Consider the following 16,823-nt stretch of genomic DNA (forward strand, 5'->3'; position numbering starts at 1 on the left):
AGCATGATCATCCTGGGTAAACTGTTATTACTAGGAATTCTATCTCATTCTCCGTGGATTAATCTGTATGGGCGAAATTGTAAATATGCCTTGAAGACAACATGGAAATGGAAAAAACCCACAAAGGTTTTCATGGAATGATGCGATACTAGAATACTCATGATTCATAATGTATGAATAGTTTCATGGGTTAAAGTCGTTTCCCAAGAAAAAATTTGCTTGACGTCTTGTTACCCAATGTCGTAATTGGAATGTTGGCTTTCATAGTTGTCGGTGATATCAGCAGAGAACAATATGCCCATTTCATTCACAAGTTTCTGAATTTTTGGTGGCAATATACTTTCAAGAACTTTCCACAAAGCAAACAGAAATACGGTGAAAAAAACTATTGAGTTCCATTGATATCCTTAAGAAGATGACAAGTTGTATTCTTGTTTGAGATTTGGAAGTGAGGAACCATGTGTATTGTTGAGATGTGATTTCGTTTTTCCTAGACTAAAGACGTTAAGTCAGTAGATCTATATGAACAAAGGTATACCAACTGAATTTCACTTGACAGTCAAAGAATAAAGATATGATCCTGGTGTAAAAGGATTTCCTAAACATTTGCGATAGGCTTTGTTTTTGAATTGACAAGTTCTAAGTTCCTTAGACTTGATTTTCATACTCTATAATTCTGAACACGTGATAAATGTAAAGTTCGTTTTTATTTAACACTTTTGTCTTGTGCCAATGTAGGTAGCTTTACAAACTAGTAACACATGTTGGGGTCTGTCCATGATGAAGTTCTGAGTAAATCATACAGACCAAATTGCACAAGGTATTAAAGCAGAATATTGTTTGGCACGTCAAACTAATGATGAAGTGAACTCTATGGAAAGGTTTGTCGTTGTGGGAGTTTGATTTTTCCTGTCTCAGATCTGTCTGAGCATGATAAACAGAACTATTGATTACCTGTACTGTGGAGAAAAAAATGTTGAATTCTGTTGTCTTGTCAAGGATAGTTACTGAGTGAAATATCTCACAACTGTGTAATTACAAGTACAGTGGTGATATTCTTGAAATCATAAGTACACTCAAAATTTACTTTAAAACAGTAAAGACAAAGAAAGACACATTCCATCTTAATAGTCTGTAATGAATGTGATTTTCTCTTGCATTACGTCACATACTGGTTCCATTTACAAGATAATTTTGCTGATATGACATGAAGGGCTTTTCTTTCTCTGATATCAGTATCAATACCAAATTTTTGCCTAAACCAGACTGTTTAAGTTTGCCTCACGCGTCCTTCTACCCTAACATTTATAAACCAAACATGTAGAACACACAGACATACGACTGGACTGGGAATACTCATATGTAAATATAAACACTGTCACAAAAAAAAACGACACACGATTCCGACGAGCTCATCCTTCATCTTCTGAGCAGATTTTAACTCTGGTGATATTTCAGAAGTGGCAACAGCTGTGAAAATCTGCCAGCAGGGGTGATTCCACTGGGCAAGCAACTTAACACATTTACAATAAATTTACAAAAAAAATATGAGACCTGATTGATGAAGGACAGCTGTGTTCTCTTTAATGCTCTGATCCACTTTGTAATTCAAAGGACAAATACAATAGATCACCTCTTACACACATTAAATGGATATCAAAACCGTTGAAATGTCAGATTCTCTTTGTGATGGCACTCGCTGAGTTTGCAGTGTGCTTTTCAAAGAGACAACATGATGATTGCTTTTTATTTGCTTTGAAAATTGATCTTTTTTTATCTTTTATCTAGCTCTCAAAACCATTTCACAGATGGCGTTTTTTTATATTGACTATGAACTTGTTTTCTACTCATAAAAAAATAAACTGAGAATTTGTTCACAGTGGCTTGAGTGTTGACAAAGAAGTATTTGACTGAAATATTACTGAGATAGACAAACTGTATCAAACAGAACTGGAACCGAACAATTTGTTACTGAAATGAAAATGTCACAAAAATTAAAAAAATATACAAGACAGAATTTTTAATTTAAGTATAATGCAAATAATCATTGCTTATTCTCTGGTAATGTCAAATCCTGATCTGTATTCCTGAATTCATGTCTCGTCATTTTTTTATAATTTGACTTCTTATGTGAAAGAAATCTCTGTTATTTGATCAAAGCTCAACAACTTTTCTAGAACTTACTCTGGGCCAACGTTCAAGAATTAAATACAGCTAGTTGAAACTCTGCAGACTGGACGATGCACATTTCCAAAAACTTTGAGTTGAGGAAAGCTAAGAAATACCAGGGTATCTGGGTTTACACATTCAACAGGTAATAAAGACTTCAAGTTGAACTGTAATCACAAAAGTGTTCTGAAGATTGTGATGAAAGGTTTTGAAGTGACGGATAAAGGTATTGATGGAAGGTTGTGTGATATTGAGTACAGCAAATACCCTTATCTTAGGTTCTAGCACAGTGGGGAAGATACTGATATCTAGTTGTGAAATGTGATCAGCTCATTAATTAAAGGCAATTGCAATGATAAATCAGTGCTTGCTGAACTCAGCATAGCAGTCAACCACTGTGTGGACAAGTATCATCATCATCGCATTCTGTCATAGACTTTGGATCAGAAGTGGGAATGTTTACACTTTAACTGACAATGGATCATTTCATATTGAATCTTGTCACACCTGTGCAAATACACTATGATGAGATCAGTCATTAATCACAGCAAACATCATTAATTAAGCCTTAGCAATTTCTATCAGCAGATTTCAATGCAGGAAATAACACAGTCTAATTCATCATTCCTGGCGACTATCAACAATTTGCCATCCATACTGTATATCACAATGCCATTGCAATTTTTGATGTAAATACAATTATTTAGAAATTTCATGAATAGATTCGACAACTCATGACTAAATACTCTACCAAAAAACATTTGGTCAAGACACTGGGTTTTAAATTTGTGTTTTTAACTGTCTTTGCCACTGTCAAATGAAAACTTTGTGACAGGAGAGTATAGACATCATGGTTTTATAATTTTCATGATTTTTACAAGCATTATCTTTGGCATGACATCATTTTGTTTCATTGAGATAGATAAATACTATTAAATCATTCAAAAGGGAAAAATTCTAGAAGTTCTGTTTTCATCTCTCAAAGTGGAGGGCAAAGGTCACTCTGCAATAGCTGCCAGCATCTCTTTCCATTACTGTGTTTGTCATTCTTGAAAATTGTTGAATTTTGTCAAACTTTGATCCAAACATTCAACGAAGATAAAGACACCGACGAAACCAGAAGTCTTCAAGTAGATGCGTTCCTATTGGCTGAACTGCTGTCATGTGACCTGGTATATCACTGTTGGAATATTGGGATGTAACTTTGGTATATCATATTCTATCACACCCTGCAAGAAAAAAATGAATTTGAATTAAGATAGAAAGCTTGTCAAGAATAAATACAAGTCTATTAACCAACAAAAGATACTCGGGGATGATTCAATTTACAGAAAATAATTGACGGCTTTCTTGAAAAGCTACACTTTTTAAGAATAATTCCGTGAAATTGTGCAATTTGGTTGTTATTATGAGTTCTTTCTCTGGGGCATTCATAAATTAAGTTTTAAACTAATAATAATCAGGCTTGAATGGCAGTGATCTAAAATACACAGTAAAAACACCCCTGAGAGAGAAATATTCCCACTATCATGGTAGGTTGCAGATGTATGTGAAATGATAAAAGTTTAGTGAACCCAGACAATAAACTGTTACAGCTGAAAAAATATATGCGACAAAACTGTATCTTTTAAAACAGTAATGAACTCATCATATAACATTATGTAGTAAATCTGTTACATTGATTAAAATGCAAAAAGTAGGTCGAATTTCATAAAGTCTTTTCATGTACATGAATGTTTCATATGGCTTTCCAAACATTATTCATTATTTAAAGGAAGGTTGTGTCTTGGGGAAAGATATTCGGTCTTTCAGATTTTTATAATATCTTTTTGATCTACCATTTGTGGGGTTTCATTTTGAGGCTCTTGAAGTAAGTAAGGTTTTCGTAGTCTCATTTTCATAAAAAATCCACCATTTATTTTTTTCATAGAGTTAACATTGGGATGGCAGCCATTTTGAATTTCAAATCCCAGTATTAAATTGGGTAATTGTTTCTCTAGTACTCAAATCTGAACAGTCTCCTCTGATTTTTATTCTTGATTTTGAAAGAGAATGGTCGAAAGTTGGTTTGCAACAAGTTTTGAGCAAAAATTGAAGTCTCACAGTTTCAAAGCGTAAGCCAAGTTTTGATAAACTTGATTTATTTAGCATGCCAGAGTTGCTCCTCAGTAGTAAACAATAACAACCATCAATATTACATGAAAAGTAAAATGTGTTTAGGGCAGTATGCGACTCAAAAGTGAGACTTAAACTTTTGCTCAACCTTTCCTAAATGAAACTTCCAAGTATACCGGTAGTCTTACCAAATCAAGAATAAAAATCGGGCGTCACGCTGCAATTTTGGGTACTGTAGAAACAATTTACCTAACATTTACCAATACTTGATATTAAAAATAGGAGGCCCTCCCTGTGTTACCTTTATAGGGGAAAATAAAATTTTCAATTTTCAAAAAACTAAGAAAGTTTTTTCTTACTTCAAGAGCTTTATAATAAGCCTCCATAAATGGTAGATCAGAAAAGAATGGTAAACATTTGATAGTCTGAATATCTCTATCTCCAAGGCACATTCTACCTTGATGATAGAGGCATGGTAGCTGAAATCAAGGGTGAGGCACTGGATTTCAACTTTCTATATTTTTCAAAGGCAGTTGTGTAGGGAGGGGTTAAAGCATGCATATACTTCATGTACAAGACTAAGAGGAAGGAAAAACCTTGCATCTTTATATATGATGCAATAATCATTTTCCAATACGTATCTTTCATCAAATATGAGCATGCCTGAGCAACTCCTTGTATCATTTCTACCTATTTTTTGTATTTGGGTGAGAACCTGCTATTTTAATAAGAGAAAAAATACTTTGACGAGAAAACATGGTGATAAAATGCTTTATCCATGACAAGGTTATAAAACTAATCTATTTATCTCTTTGTCAACCAACTACTCTATTAATCAGTTGTCATCTGGGGAAAAAACATCCACTCTTTCATAGAACAGAATTATGGTCTGTGATTTCCCAGTCACTGACATTTCATTACTACGAGCCTGGCTACAATTTTCATGTTTTAGATATTCCATTGATTGACACTTAAAGGTGTGCCAGTGAATTATCAGCAAATCAAACGGACCTTGAAAACCTAATTGGTGCCAGTCTTTCTGTAATTTACTGAGTGCTGCTATTAATAGTAACACTTTGTCAGCAAAGAACGGCATAACAAAATCAAGAATAGCTCTAGAATATTGATTTTATATTTCTTTTTTACTTGAATTTTGACTTTAATCTGTTCACGAAATTTAATCTTTCCCCAGTGACATGACAATTAGTAGCTGCAGTGTCTGATGAATGTCAAAACCAGACAGCGTTACTCTATGAATTATTATTGGCTTAACCTGGGATTTACAAAAATTTTGCACATTCTTCCTCTTATGTTGACACAGTGGGTCTTCTCTCACCTGTGTTGTCTAAGTTATATCAGAGGGTAAATCTCCACCAAGTCAACCAAAATATCTAGCCTTGTTGGATCATGTTGCAAAATAAAGTATAGCATATTAACCCTTTGAGCGCCAAAGTCAATTTTCATCACCTTTATAAAACATAGCCTAGTTAATTTTTTTCAGATTTTTACCAAAATTTTGATAAAAAACTGTAGGCAATGAAATGTGATGTCCATTTGGTCCAAAATTATCAAAAAAATTTCTGACAAATTAATACAAATTGGTAAAATGTTGCACTGAAATTTTGGTGGGAAAAATTACACAACTCAAAGGGTTAACATGTGTGATTGCACCTGGGAGTGCCCATTTTCAATGCAATAAATATGAGGAAAATCTGTCACATCATTTGCTGAGTTATTTGGACAGCAATGTGAAGAATTACACTTCCAAGTCCAAGAGTAAACTTTCATCAAAGCATTCTGAGCTGTCAATCATAATAAAGATGTGCTATCACTTGTTATTTACATAGCAGCCACTGAATCAACATCCAATTCTCTCATTATAAAATTTAATTGAAAAAGGAAATTTGGTAATTATTTCAATATTTCTGAAATATCAGTAAAGTGCAAAAGTAAAATGATGTATGACCAGCAACCTGCAGAATGTCACCCACGTAAAGTATCAATCCTGGAAAAACAGCATCTCATATCCTCCAAGAACACTGCCTACAGAATAAATACACGGCAGTATTTTGCTAGTATTAACTTTTTGTGATAATGTATTTGTGCTTGGGGCTCTCTTGCAGTTACATGAATTTGTGGACTAAAAGCACGATAAAATGTAAACCATACTGAAATTGAAAGCGTACTGCTAAGATTTCATTTAGTGAAATTGCAGGGATTGTAATTTTGCTCTCACTGTTTGACTAATAATTTGATCAAAACAGGAAGAAAATGCCCACTGGTTCTGGTGTAGGTGGAATACTAATTCACTGAAACTATCATGCATGGTAGTTCCACTGGTTGCCTGTGAATCATTATCTCCCAAATGCTGAGCTATGGCACATGACTGCTATCAAATCATAAATAATTCCTAAAATACAAATAGAAAAGCACGATGACCTACAAAGACCAACAATTTGATGAATAGAAGACGCTGTCTTTTCTAAACTTTTTAGAGCAACAGTTGAGAATGCTGTCCACCGAAATGAGAACAAGTGGAAATATTCTAGCTGTTAAGGTGACACTGGGCTCAAACCCAAAGCTTGATATTCATAATTTTCAGTTGTCACAAACTGTATTCAAACAAACTTAACAAAGTTATGACTCAGTTGCAAAGAAAAATTTACAGAAATACAATATCTGTTTGTGTCCTTGAGTTTACTAATGAAGACATAGACACTTTATGACAAAGACAACCACTCATTCCTATTAAAATATTATATGAAATAGGTTATAAATTACATATTTCATGCACTTCAGAAAAACCCCTAAAACCATCCATTTGGGATCACTAAAACCTGAGTTATTAACTTTGAGACCTGTATGATGTCAATTATTGTAACATTCACCTGTGGAGGCCAGTAAGATATCAATTGGTATGTTACAGCTTATACTCAACAATGTTGACGTTTGCACATGCACGCCTGTGTGGTCACGCAAGAGGGTATTGTTACCATGGTAACAGCATCTCACTTTCATTCTACGGCTCGTTCAGTTTCAGGTAAAAATGCTAACGCAACCCCCTGGGCCCTGAATAACCCCACTGTGTCAATGTGTACAGACTGATAACATTATATTTTCTTTATACAGAGGCACACTTCTGTAAATTGACCTGAATGTCTCATTTATACGATCTGTTGAACAAATTTGTCTAACAATAATAGGCATGAAGCAGCATTTAATATTTTTACTGCTGAAAACAGTTAGCTAAATCAAGTGTTCGTGTGTGTGTGTGTGTTGGGGATTATAAAGACCTCTTCAAAAATACATCATAACATTTAAAGCTCCAGTGACTGTAATCTTTGCGCATTTTGTCAGTATTTCCTTGAAGTACTCCCTAAAATGCACTAGAACTGCCTATAAATGCATTGTTGACACACTGCATACCGGTGAGATGTGCATTATATGCACTGTGGTTGTCGGTAGTGTACTGTAATTTAATTCAAGCCTATGTCTGTGTCACAGACATGAATATCACCAACAACACCAACTACTGTGATCCACAGACTCCATTCATAAGCCGATTACCGAGTATTTGCATGAACAATAGGGAGTACACCAACAAACTCTGGCTGGCATATGGAACAAAAATGTGACATTTTTACAATCGTCGAGAATTATAGTTGCTCATACGGTCTTCTTCGTAATTCAGTGGTAAAAAACTTGCATCAAAGTAATGCTTATAGATGAGCATGATGAATTTGTCAAACATTTCATAAAATTCCTGTAATTTTCTTGTCGACTCTGTAAGTGTTCTTCAAATTGCTTGCACGTGATGTTTATACGCAGCTACACACTGGTACATCAAGACAACTTGAATTCCATAGCCTTTATGGCAAAATGTGTGGTCAAGGACAGATATTCGGACTCTCAAACTTTTACAGTATTCTCTTGGCCTACCACTGACTTCTGGGGACTCATTTTAAAGCTTGAAATAAATAAGGTTTTCAACGGCTTAGTTTTGTGAAAATCAGGAATTTCATTCCCCTCCCATAGAGATAACACAGGGATGGCAGCCATTTTGAATTTAAAGTATCAGGTAATTTATTTCTCCAGTACCATAATTTGCATGGAGATCCCCCATTTTTATTCTTGATTATGAAAGAGGATGGTTGAAAATTTGCTTGAGGAAAGTTGGAGAAAAGGTTCAGTGTTTCATTTTTGAAGCACGAACCAGTATCTTTAACTTTAAAGGGGTGGCCGGGATATTAAAGGAGCAAGATGCCTCAGACCATGCAACACTCAGTTTGTTTCAATAAAAAAGTAAAAAAGCCAATTTTGTCGTCATCGTAAATACATCAAATCAATGCTCGATAACATCACTTAGTTTTGAAATCTGACACAATTTACACCTACTTTTCGTTGATTTTTTTTTTTGAAAATTTAGACAAGAAATGATTGGTTGTGCAATAAAATTGCCGTCCGTCAAATGCTGGGCTGCTTGCCGCTATATGCTCAGCTGTTGACCAATGTGGTCACTGTTACGTCCATGCTATGACAAAATGATGCAATGTCATAAAAAATATTTTATGATAATAATATTTAGTGTATTGTTTTATGCCGTGTATATTGCTACATTCTTTCATGTCAGTCCAGAGCCATGATCAAGTTCACGCAAATCTGAGAGAATCATAACCCTGCAATGGCAAAAAATCAACATTATTTTTTTGACTAGCTGTTAGAGTGTGGCAAAGAATCAAAAAGTAGTAGTGTTTTAGCTTTTTCATGTTTCAATATTGTTCAGGGATCATTATTAATATCATCATTTTGAAACATTACTTTGAGATCACACTTGAAGACTTTCAGTCTGACGAACTAAGCTAAAGTGCAACTTGGGTTCATACAAAACCACTTTCTCAAGATTGAGTGCTTTCTAGGACTGCATGCGCCTGATTCCCGATAGTCAATACCAAACGTTTGGTATGCAGTATCCGATTTCTTTCATGTATACCTAAGGTACGTGCTACAATATTTGGAATAAATTTGTGTAGACAACGATAAAACAAATGTAAAACTGAAAAATGATCTATGTTTGATTAGGCGGAGTAGATATTAATCCGAAAACCAGTTATCCTGTACCACAACTTAAAATACCTTAGTGACTGGTAACCATTGAGAATTGTTGAGAGAGTATAATGTGCTCTGTTACATGGAAGGTGTAATGCAATACAAAGATCAAAACCAGGAAATGTTTTTAACCAACAATACAAAGTTAAGCAGGCAAAGATGATTAATTTCATTTAACAAATTCTGAGTTTTGGCGGTACTGGATTCCAGTAATTGTGTGACATAACTGCTTCTGGTAGTTCTTCGCCTTTCAATACGTGACAATAACACAGGGACACTGCTTGACTCCATGGAACCAGACACTCTACAAATACATGTACTGTAGATATTACAAACTGAATGAAACATAATTTGATATAATTACATGTAAAGAATTTAGACTCGTTATTCTCTTTTATAGTATTCCAACACAAATCAATGTACATTGCAAGCACACCTTTCAGTTAATCACATAATGCTGATGTACATTATTTGCCTTTTATTAACTGAATATGGTACTTGTTCAGATGCAAACTGAATGCAAAATGCTGCAATAAATCTGCTGCAAAATTTGTGATTGTAAAACCGTATTTAATATTTTCATTTCGTGTAAAATCATCCCAGTATCGAGCAGTTGGCTTGATGTTAGCCATGCTATGTCAAGAGCTCTATCAACTTCACATCATGAAAGCTCATCAGATACAGGAGTGCAGACACTTGATGCGGTTCTTTCAGTGGTTTACAGCAGACCTCAATTCCTTACCTGATAAACTTTTTGGCTGATTGCCAAGCTGGTAAGCAATTGCCAGATTATCACAATCAAAAGCTGATGGGTTAATAGCAATATGAGATTTCACGTGTGAAAAAAATATTATCAATTTTAAGACTCTGTGTTGTCATTAAAGTCAATCCGATTTTTAAGCAGCCTTCCAGTTATGAGTATTTGGAATTTAAAGCAATTTATTGAATTTCATTTAGTTGATTTGAAGAAGATTACTTTTTAGATGATATCACATCGATTGTAATTACACAAAGAAATTTGGAAAAATATCATTGAAATAATGAAGCTACAAAATATCGGAAAGATGTATCGTTCTGGTAAATGATTCACTGAGAAGTTTGAAAGCCAAGTCTAAGTTAATTTGTAGTAGCTGTCTTGATATTATAATTCCTGAAACACAACTTCACTTCTGATTGCGTTAATGTATTGCGGTACGGATATGGCAGTAACATGTCAAATCAGTTTTTCAAGCCTAAAATTAATGGTCACTTCAAATTAATTGATCAATTTAGTTAACTATTTATACTAGCAAAACTGGCAGTGTTTTTACACAAAATGATTCAATCAGTGTTTCTTGTGAAAAGGTGTTCGATTATCTGACTGTTTGCATTGAATAAAGACATGTATGATTGATCAGAAATATAAGGCAAAATGGAGAGGGATTTGATCATTTGGATGTAGTACAAGACTTTTACATGGTCTTGCAGGTAATACTATGGTGTCCAGGACAACTGCTTTGATTGACTCCTTTCCTTGATTTCAACACATCTTCAAAAAAGTGAAAGCTGCAAAAAAATTTCATGCACTAAGGCAAAAATAAAAATTGATTAGTTTCCGGTCACCGCCTGCATCACTTCAAAGTGTGCACGTCAACTCTTTTTTTTTCCTGTTTTTCATTTGCCCCTATGGAAAAAAAGGGGACAATGTATCAAATTCCACCAAAAATAAAAAAATACCGCAATTATACGGTGTCGCTCACATTTGATCAGAATTGGTACATACCAGTATAGGTACCAAAGATCAACAATAAATGTTGTTTCTATCTGTTCAGTGCAGGAAAATTCTACATTGATGTTATGACAATGATTTCTGCAACGTACAACCAGAAAAACAACAAGAATGACAGAGAAATTGATGTTTTGATCAAAAAAGGGCAAAAATTGTCCTAAAAACACAAATATTGAAATTTCACCACATTTTTTGCAAACAGCTTCTCAGCTTGTCAAAACATGATCTGCAACATTTCGCGAAATCTATCAGCAATATAAATCACTGGGCTATAAGTAGTTACAGCACGCAATCTTACTTGCGCTAGTGATATGGATGTACATTGTATCCTCAGACAGCATCGAACTAAAAAAATTATAAATCTGAAAATTTACTTAGTAAACAAAATTAGCACAGCTTTTCTCATTTGGAAAAATTTTTGTTTAGAAATTTACGGTTGTAAAAAAATGTTCACAATTTCATTCTGACCACCCCCTCCCAAGATCTAATGGTCCGTCCCTTAGTTTGAGCAGGTCTGTTAATATGTAACAGTTCATAAACAATGACAGGAAATGACTACAGGTCAGTGGAGTATCCTGTTTCAGCCATTGGCATGCGACCACTCATGAACATTTGCAGAATTTCCCTTTTTCTTACCTCATTTGCACATTTTTTACACTGATGTGTTCATTTGAACAAATTCACATCTCAACCCCTACATCTACCTGTACACCAAATACTGAGACGATAGCTTTGGCGGTATGGGAGCCTTTGTGTGTGACAGACATACATCCGCACATACCCACAAATATACAGACACAGACGCCACTCAGACTCATCATATAAGCTCTTTTTGGTATTTATATATAAAACCAAATATGAGCTAAAAATTGAAAAAAATGGCGTCGCCGCATCATTTTTCCCACATGTCAATGCCCAGAAACAAACATTATTTTTTTTGGCCTAATGGTTCAATTTAGTGTAGTACCTGTCAATCATTGCAGACCCAAAACAATGGATGTTGAGGTAACGTTAAGCTACACTGAAAATCACATTTTCATAAACACAATGCAAGTATTAAACACGGTTGACAATGAACTTTTATAGTGACCGTCCAAGCCTCATGAGATTTTGTGACATCAAACTGATTATAAAAACAGCCTATTTATTCACATTTGAACCAATTTGTATCTGAGACTGACAAGAAAGTGCACTGCTCTATAAACGTTCATCTAAACCACATGGCCACTGCCATCTAAATAGCTCACTTTTAAGCTACAAAATAATCAAAAATGCTGTGCGCATGTTTTGATACGCGGCAATGATAATGGTTTCCGGAAGTTGCTTTCAGCATGACATAAAAATCATCAGTGATGTTTCCGGGAGGTGAAGACATCTGAAAAACACTCTGCAGACAATGCTGTACTTAGGCTCTGACAGGTGGTTCATACAGAAGAATTTCTTTTTAAGCGCTTCTTCTCTGTAGTCGTGACAAATTATCTTGTCAGAAGGATGAAATTTCATATTTTCTTTCAATGGGTAAAACATGAAAACACATTCAAATTATGTGTATGTGCGTTGCTAATATCTGTGATTTTCCTTATCTCTAAATTATTATTATTATTATTATTATTATTATTATTATTATTATTATTATAGTTTTATCAATCTGTCTATGTAGTCATAAGGTAATTATTATAGGTTGAATTTCCTACATGATGACATTATGTAGCCTTTAAATAACAAAAGTATATTGATTCTGTCAACAGGTGTCCCTGAATAAGCAGATATGTTTTGATTCTTTATGTTTGACGTACATGCAAATGTTCATACGCAGATACAACCATTATGAATTAGTACTCAACGCAGTTCATTTAAAGCACGCACTCATGAAAAGTATCTGAAAGATGCTGGTATCAACAGCTACATGTACATGTAAACATGATAGTGAGTGGCTGCACTGAGGACTCTGCACTGAATGCTCACCAAGGCAAGCTGACTTGCACGGAGACTTTTCATGAATGGATGAAGAACTGGCTTGAGTTTGGCAATTGGCTTCCATTGTGATGTTTAGGCTTGTTAAGGCATCATCATACAGATGCTGGTTGCGCAGACGTTCTTTCTGTTTTACATGGTTTTTGTGACAGCACCATATGTGATTAAAGTAACTGACATGATTACATAATTCCTGTCCTTTTCAGATTTGTACATAAATGACAAAGCTTTACACATAATTTGGATTAGGCCCTATTAGTATCAAGTAGTCTTCACTGAGGCAAAACGTCGTTTAGCCTAGCTACAATTATGATTGCACAACATCATTTCAAATGACCACAGAAGCTACATATGTTTTTCTTTTGTACCAAGCTTCCACTTTACAATGACTAAACTTTAACATTTATCTGTAAATCCCTGTAATTTATTCAGCATACCAGCTAACTTCATGTCATGCTATCCTTCATTACAGGGCTTATTATTCTCTGTGAAATGTCAGAACTTTTATTGTATACAGCATGAAGTTGATAAAAGTTACCAGAATTCAAAAGCTATATCAAAACATACATAAGCCATTATCAGTCATTAACCTGTGCTCATCACTCTTTACGCTGACAAACAATCTACACCCATGCATGCGAAGAATTTAATAGTATACATGCCATTGTATTCCTTATATTAATTCCCTTAAAATATGATTGGGACAAAGAAATAAACAAGACAAGACTTTTCTTTGTTCTTATAATGCACTCTACAGGTGGGCAAGGCTTCACTGACATTCATCTTTGAGCAAAAGGGTTTCTCTACAGATTACAATTTAAATGTATTAACAGACATGTCGATCTGATGTAGTGAGTGACCATCAGTAATATGAGAGCAACAAGGAACAGGTTAAGGCAGCCACATTGTTATATCTACATCTGATTTTAATCAGATTGTTCACGTCTCAATGAAATTGTACCATGGGTGACGTACATTTTCAAATAATGTAGCTTCAATACACATTAGGCGCTGCATCAATGCCCAAACTCAGCTGTTTGCTATATATGAGTATATATTTTACTGCTTATGTCAAACCAAAATTTACTCGTCTCTCTCTTTTAAGTGAAGAAGTCCAACAATCAACAAAACAAAGACAGTGTAACTGAATGCTCTGATGTACAAGTGTACTGTCACATAATGATACTTTCAAAGTTTAACCCTTTCACCACCATGGTATGGCCCAAACCCATTGTTATCAATGGAGCTTATGGACCTGTTTACTAAAAATTTGGGAGGAACAGGTTAAACCACCTGGTTAATTACAACAATCTAATTTAATCAAATTTACCATCTGCAATAAGGATTACTATGTAAATTTTTCACTTTATTCATCCTGAATATTTTATCTTTAGCTTATACAAAAAAGTGTGATAATGGGCAAAATCACATGTTTCTCTGAACACCCAAAACAAATTCTGAAAACTTTGGCTTCTACGTGGTAAGCAAGTCACTGACAGAACTGTTGAAAAAATATGACCGTCACTGAGGAAGAAAATATAATGACATTAAATTTGCATGCTTAAAATGTTGGATAAAGTATTTTCTCATAGCACTGAGCTTCATGTCCCTCTTTTGTTTGCTTCATGGTATCTGAATACTTCACACAACTACCAGACGACACACTTTCTGTGTTGCCATGGAAATGAAACGTATCCATTTTCCCCCTGCGATTGTTTGAAAGAACCGTGTCACTATGGTTCGGTACAGAAATATCTCCTGGCCATTATCTCTTAAAAGATTCATCAGACTGCTTTGGTAGAGGACGTACATGAATATTACAGAAACCAATATCCAGGGAATATATACTTTTCTGGAAAGCAATTGACATTCAGAAAATGCCCTTATCTGCATCTCTGTGACAATCGTTTTCTCATCGAATACAATGTCAGGTTTTAAAAGATGAGGTGAAAATGTGAAAAACCTCCTTCATCCCTTTCACTTTTCGTACTTGGAAGCCGGCTACAGAATTGTACCTAATGACTAGTTTAAACAAGATATTAGCTTTTGCCAATTTCCTTTACACACACAAACATACAAAATCCTTTCCTTTATGTTCAAATCCAGCACAGTGTACACAGGCATACAGGCAGGGAACTCAAAATGTGGGCCATACCACTTCTCCTCGTACTAGCAGGGGTGGGCAGCTTGAGAAGTGATGGGCTACATGGATAACATCTAGACGTTCCCATTGTGATTTGCCCATCATATTGGATGGTAGTGTCACACCCTGTGGGTAGGAATAAAACAAGCTCTACACATGTCAATCTGGAACATACTTTTTCCCTATACACTTGGTAGATTAGCTGCTGTGTGATTATTTGGCAAAAAAAACCCCATCTCTTTCAACAACAACACAGTTCAGTCAGTAATTGGACTACACAACTGAGAGATATCCACACCAACTATAACACGTTTCTATGCATTGTCAACACCCACTGATGCCAATAATTTATTTATACATTATATGATACACCAAATCTACCGGATCTATTGTACCATGAACACCTCTGCAATGTTGATTCAACCGAAACCAGCTGCTTCATGTCTGAACACCATTGACAGACTATAAACGGAACAAGGCTTCATGTCCATTGACAGATACAGGTAAACTGGTAGGAGACCACGGAGAGGAGACCACTGAACGTTATGAATACAGGCACTGGCATACAAAAGCAGTGAATGCAGCAATCCCAGAGATAGACTCACAGTAGTGGCACCAATCCGCGTGTCACGGATCTCTTCTTACAATACCTGAGCCGATTTTACGCGGAGAACCTTTATGTGTAATATCTAGAGCAGCACGCAGCTACAACAATGTTTCATCACTCGCTGCCATCAGATTCCTACCCACGTACATGTAAGGGTAAGTAATTAAAAGCTTGTTAACTGTCATTAATATTACATCACTACAATCGTGTGTAAACAGAAAATGCAAAAACATGCAGCAACCCATAACAATACATGTGAACCATTCATGGGTTTTCAATATTTTTTTTGTATTTCTTTTAAATTTTCGTAAACTGGTCGTGATGCTGCAATTCTTTTTGTATAATATGACTGTTCTTTTCATTCAGAAAGAGGCCCACACACATGAAAACACAGTTCTCAATTTTTCAAGTTCACAATATGGTGTTCTTCTCCAAGTAGTTAAAAGATAGTTACCACACAGTGTTTAACAGCAAAAGTGATTCTTTTGTCAAGGCGTCTATTTTTGTGTCACCTGGCTAAGAATCTGTGTCAATATTGGATCAGACCTTCTGTTGAGAATCTTGAAAATCTTGCTCTGTACCAACGCCAAGATCTCTCTACAAACAAGCTTGGCACATAACCCTCAGTCTTTACAATCTGGCATCTAATCCGATGACCACTGACAGCGTCATTGTGCAAAAATTACTTTTGCAAATTATTGCCATGGCAACATCAGCTGTTGTTTCCATGGCAAAAACTGACAGTTTATTGAAATGTCATGCTGGGATACACTTTTAAAAAATTTGACTGATACAGCCGATCAAGGTATTTTCTTTGACATATTATGCTGAGATAATAAATTGATCAATCACCATTATTAATAACCCAGGTCACTGCAATATGTCATCGACATTTTCAACATCTTAGTTTCTATTGAGGTCTCGCGTTATTCTTAACAATG

The 16,823-nt window shown here is 35.1% G+C and overlaps 2 protein-coding genes across 2 annotated transcripts in view; one reads left to right on the forward strand and one right to left on the reverse strand.

Annotated features, from left to right (window-relative positions):
* Nucleotides 1-1,558: 1,558 nt before the first annotated feature.
* Nucleotides 1,559-16,823, reverse strand: part of LOC139135767 (tumor suppressor candidate 2-like) — a 58,131-nt gene continuing 42,866 nt past the window's right edge. The window contains exon 3 of the mRNA XM_070703460.1: nucleotides 1,559-3,398. Within this exon, the coding sequence (XP_070559561.1) occupies nucleotides 3,330-3,398 (69 nt within the window). The 3' untranslated portion in view covers nucleotides 1,559-3,329. The remainder of the gene's footprint in view (nucleotides 3,399-16,823) is intronic.
* Nucleotides 15,449-16,823, forward strand: part of LOC139135765 (uncharacterized) — a 61,109-nt gene continuing 59,734 nt past the window's right edge. The window contains exon 1 of the mRNA XM_070703453.1: nucleotides 15,449-16,037. Coding sequence (XP_070559554.1) covers nucleotides 15,989-16,037 — 49 coding nt within the window. The 5' untranslated portion in view covers nucleotides 15,449-15,988. The remainder of the gene's footprint in view (nucleotides 16,038-16,823) is intronic.

Source organism: Ptychodera flava, chromosome 6 (genome assembly GCF_041260155.1).
Source record: "Ptychodera flava strain L36383 chromosome 6, AS_Pfla_20210202, whole genome shotgun sequence".
NCBI classification, from domain to species: Eukaryota; Metazoa; Hemichordata; class Enteropneusta; family Ptychoderidae; genus Ptychodera; species Ptychodera flava.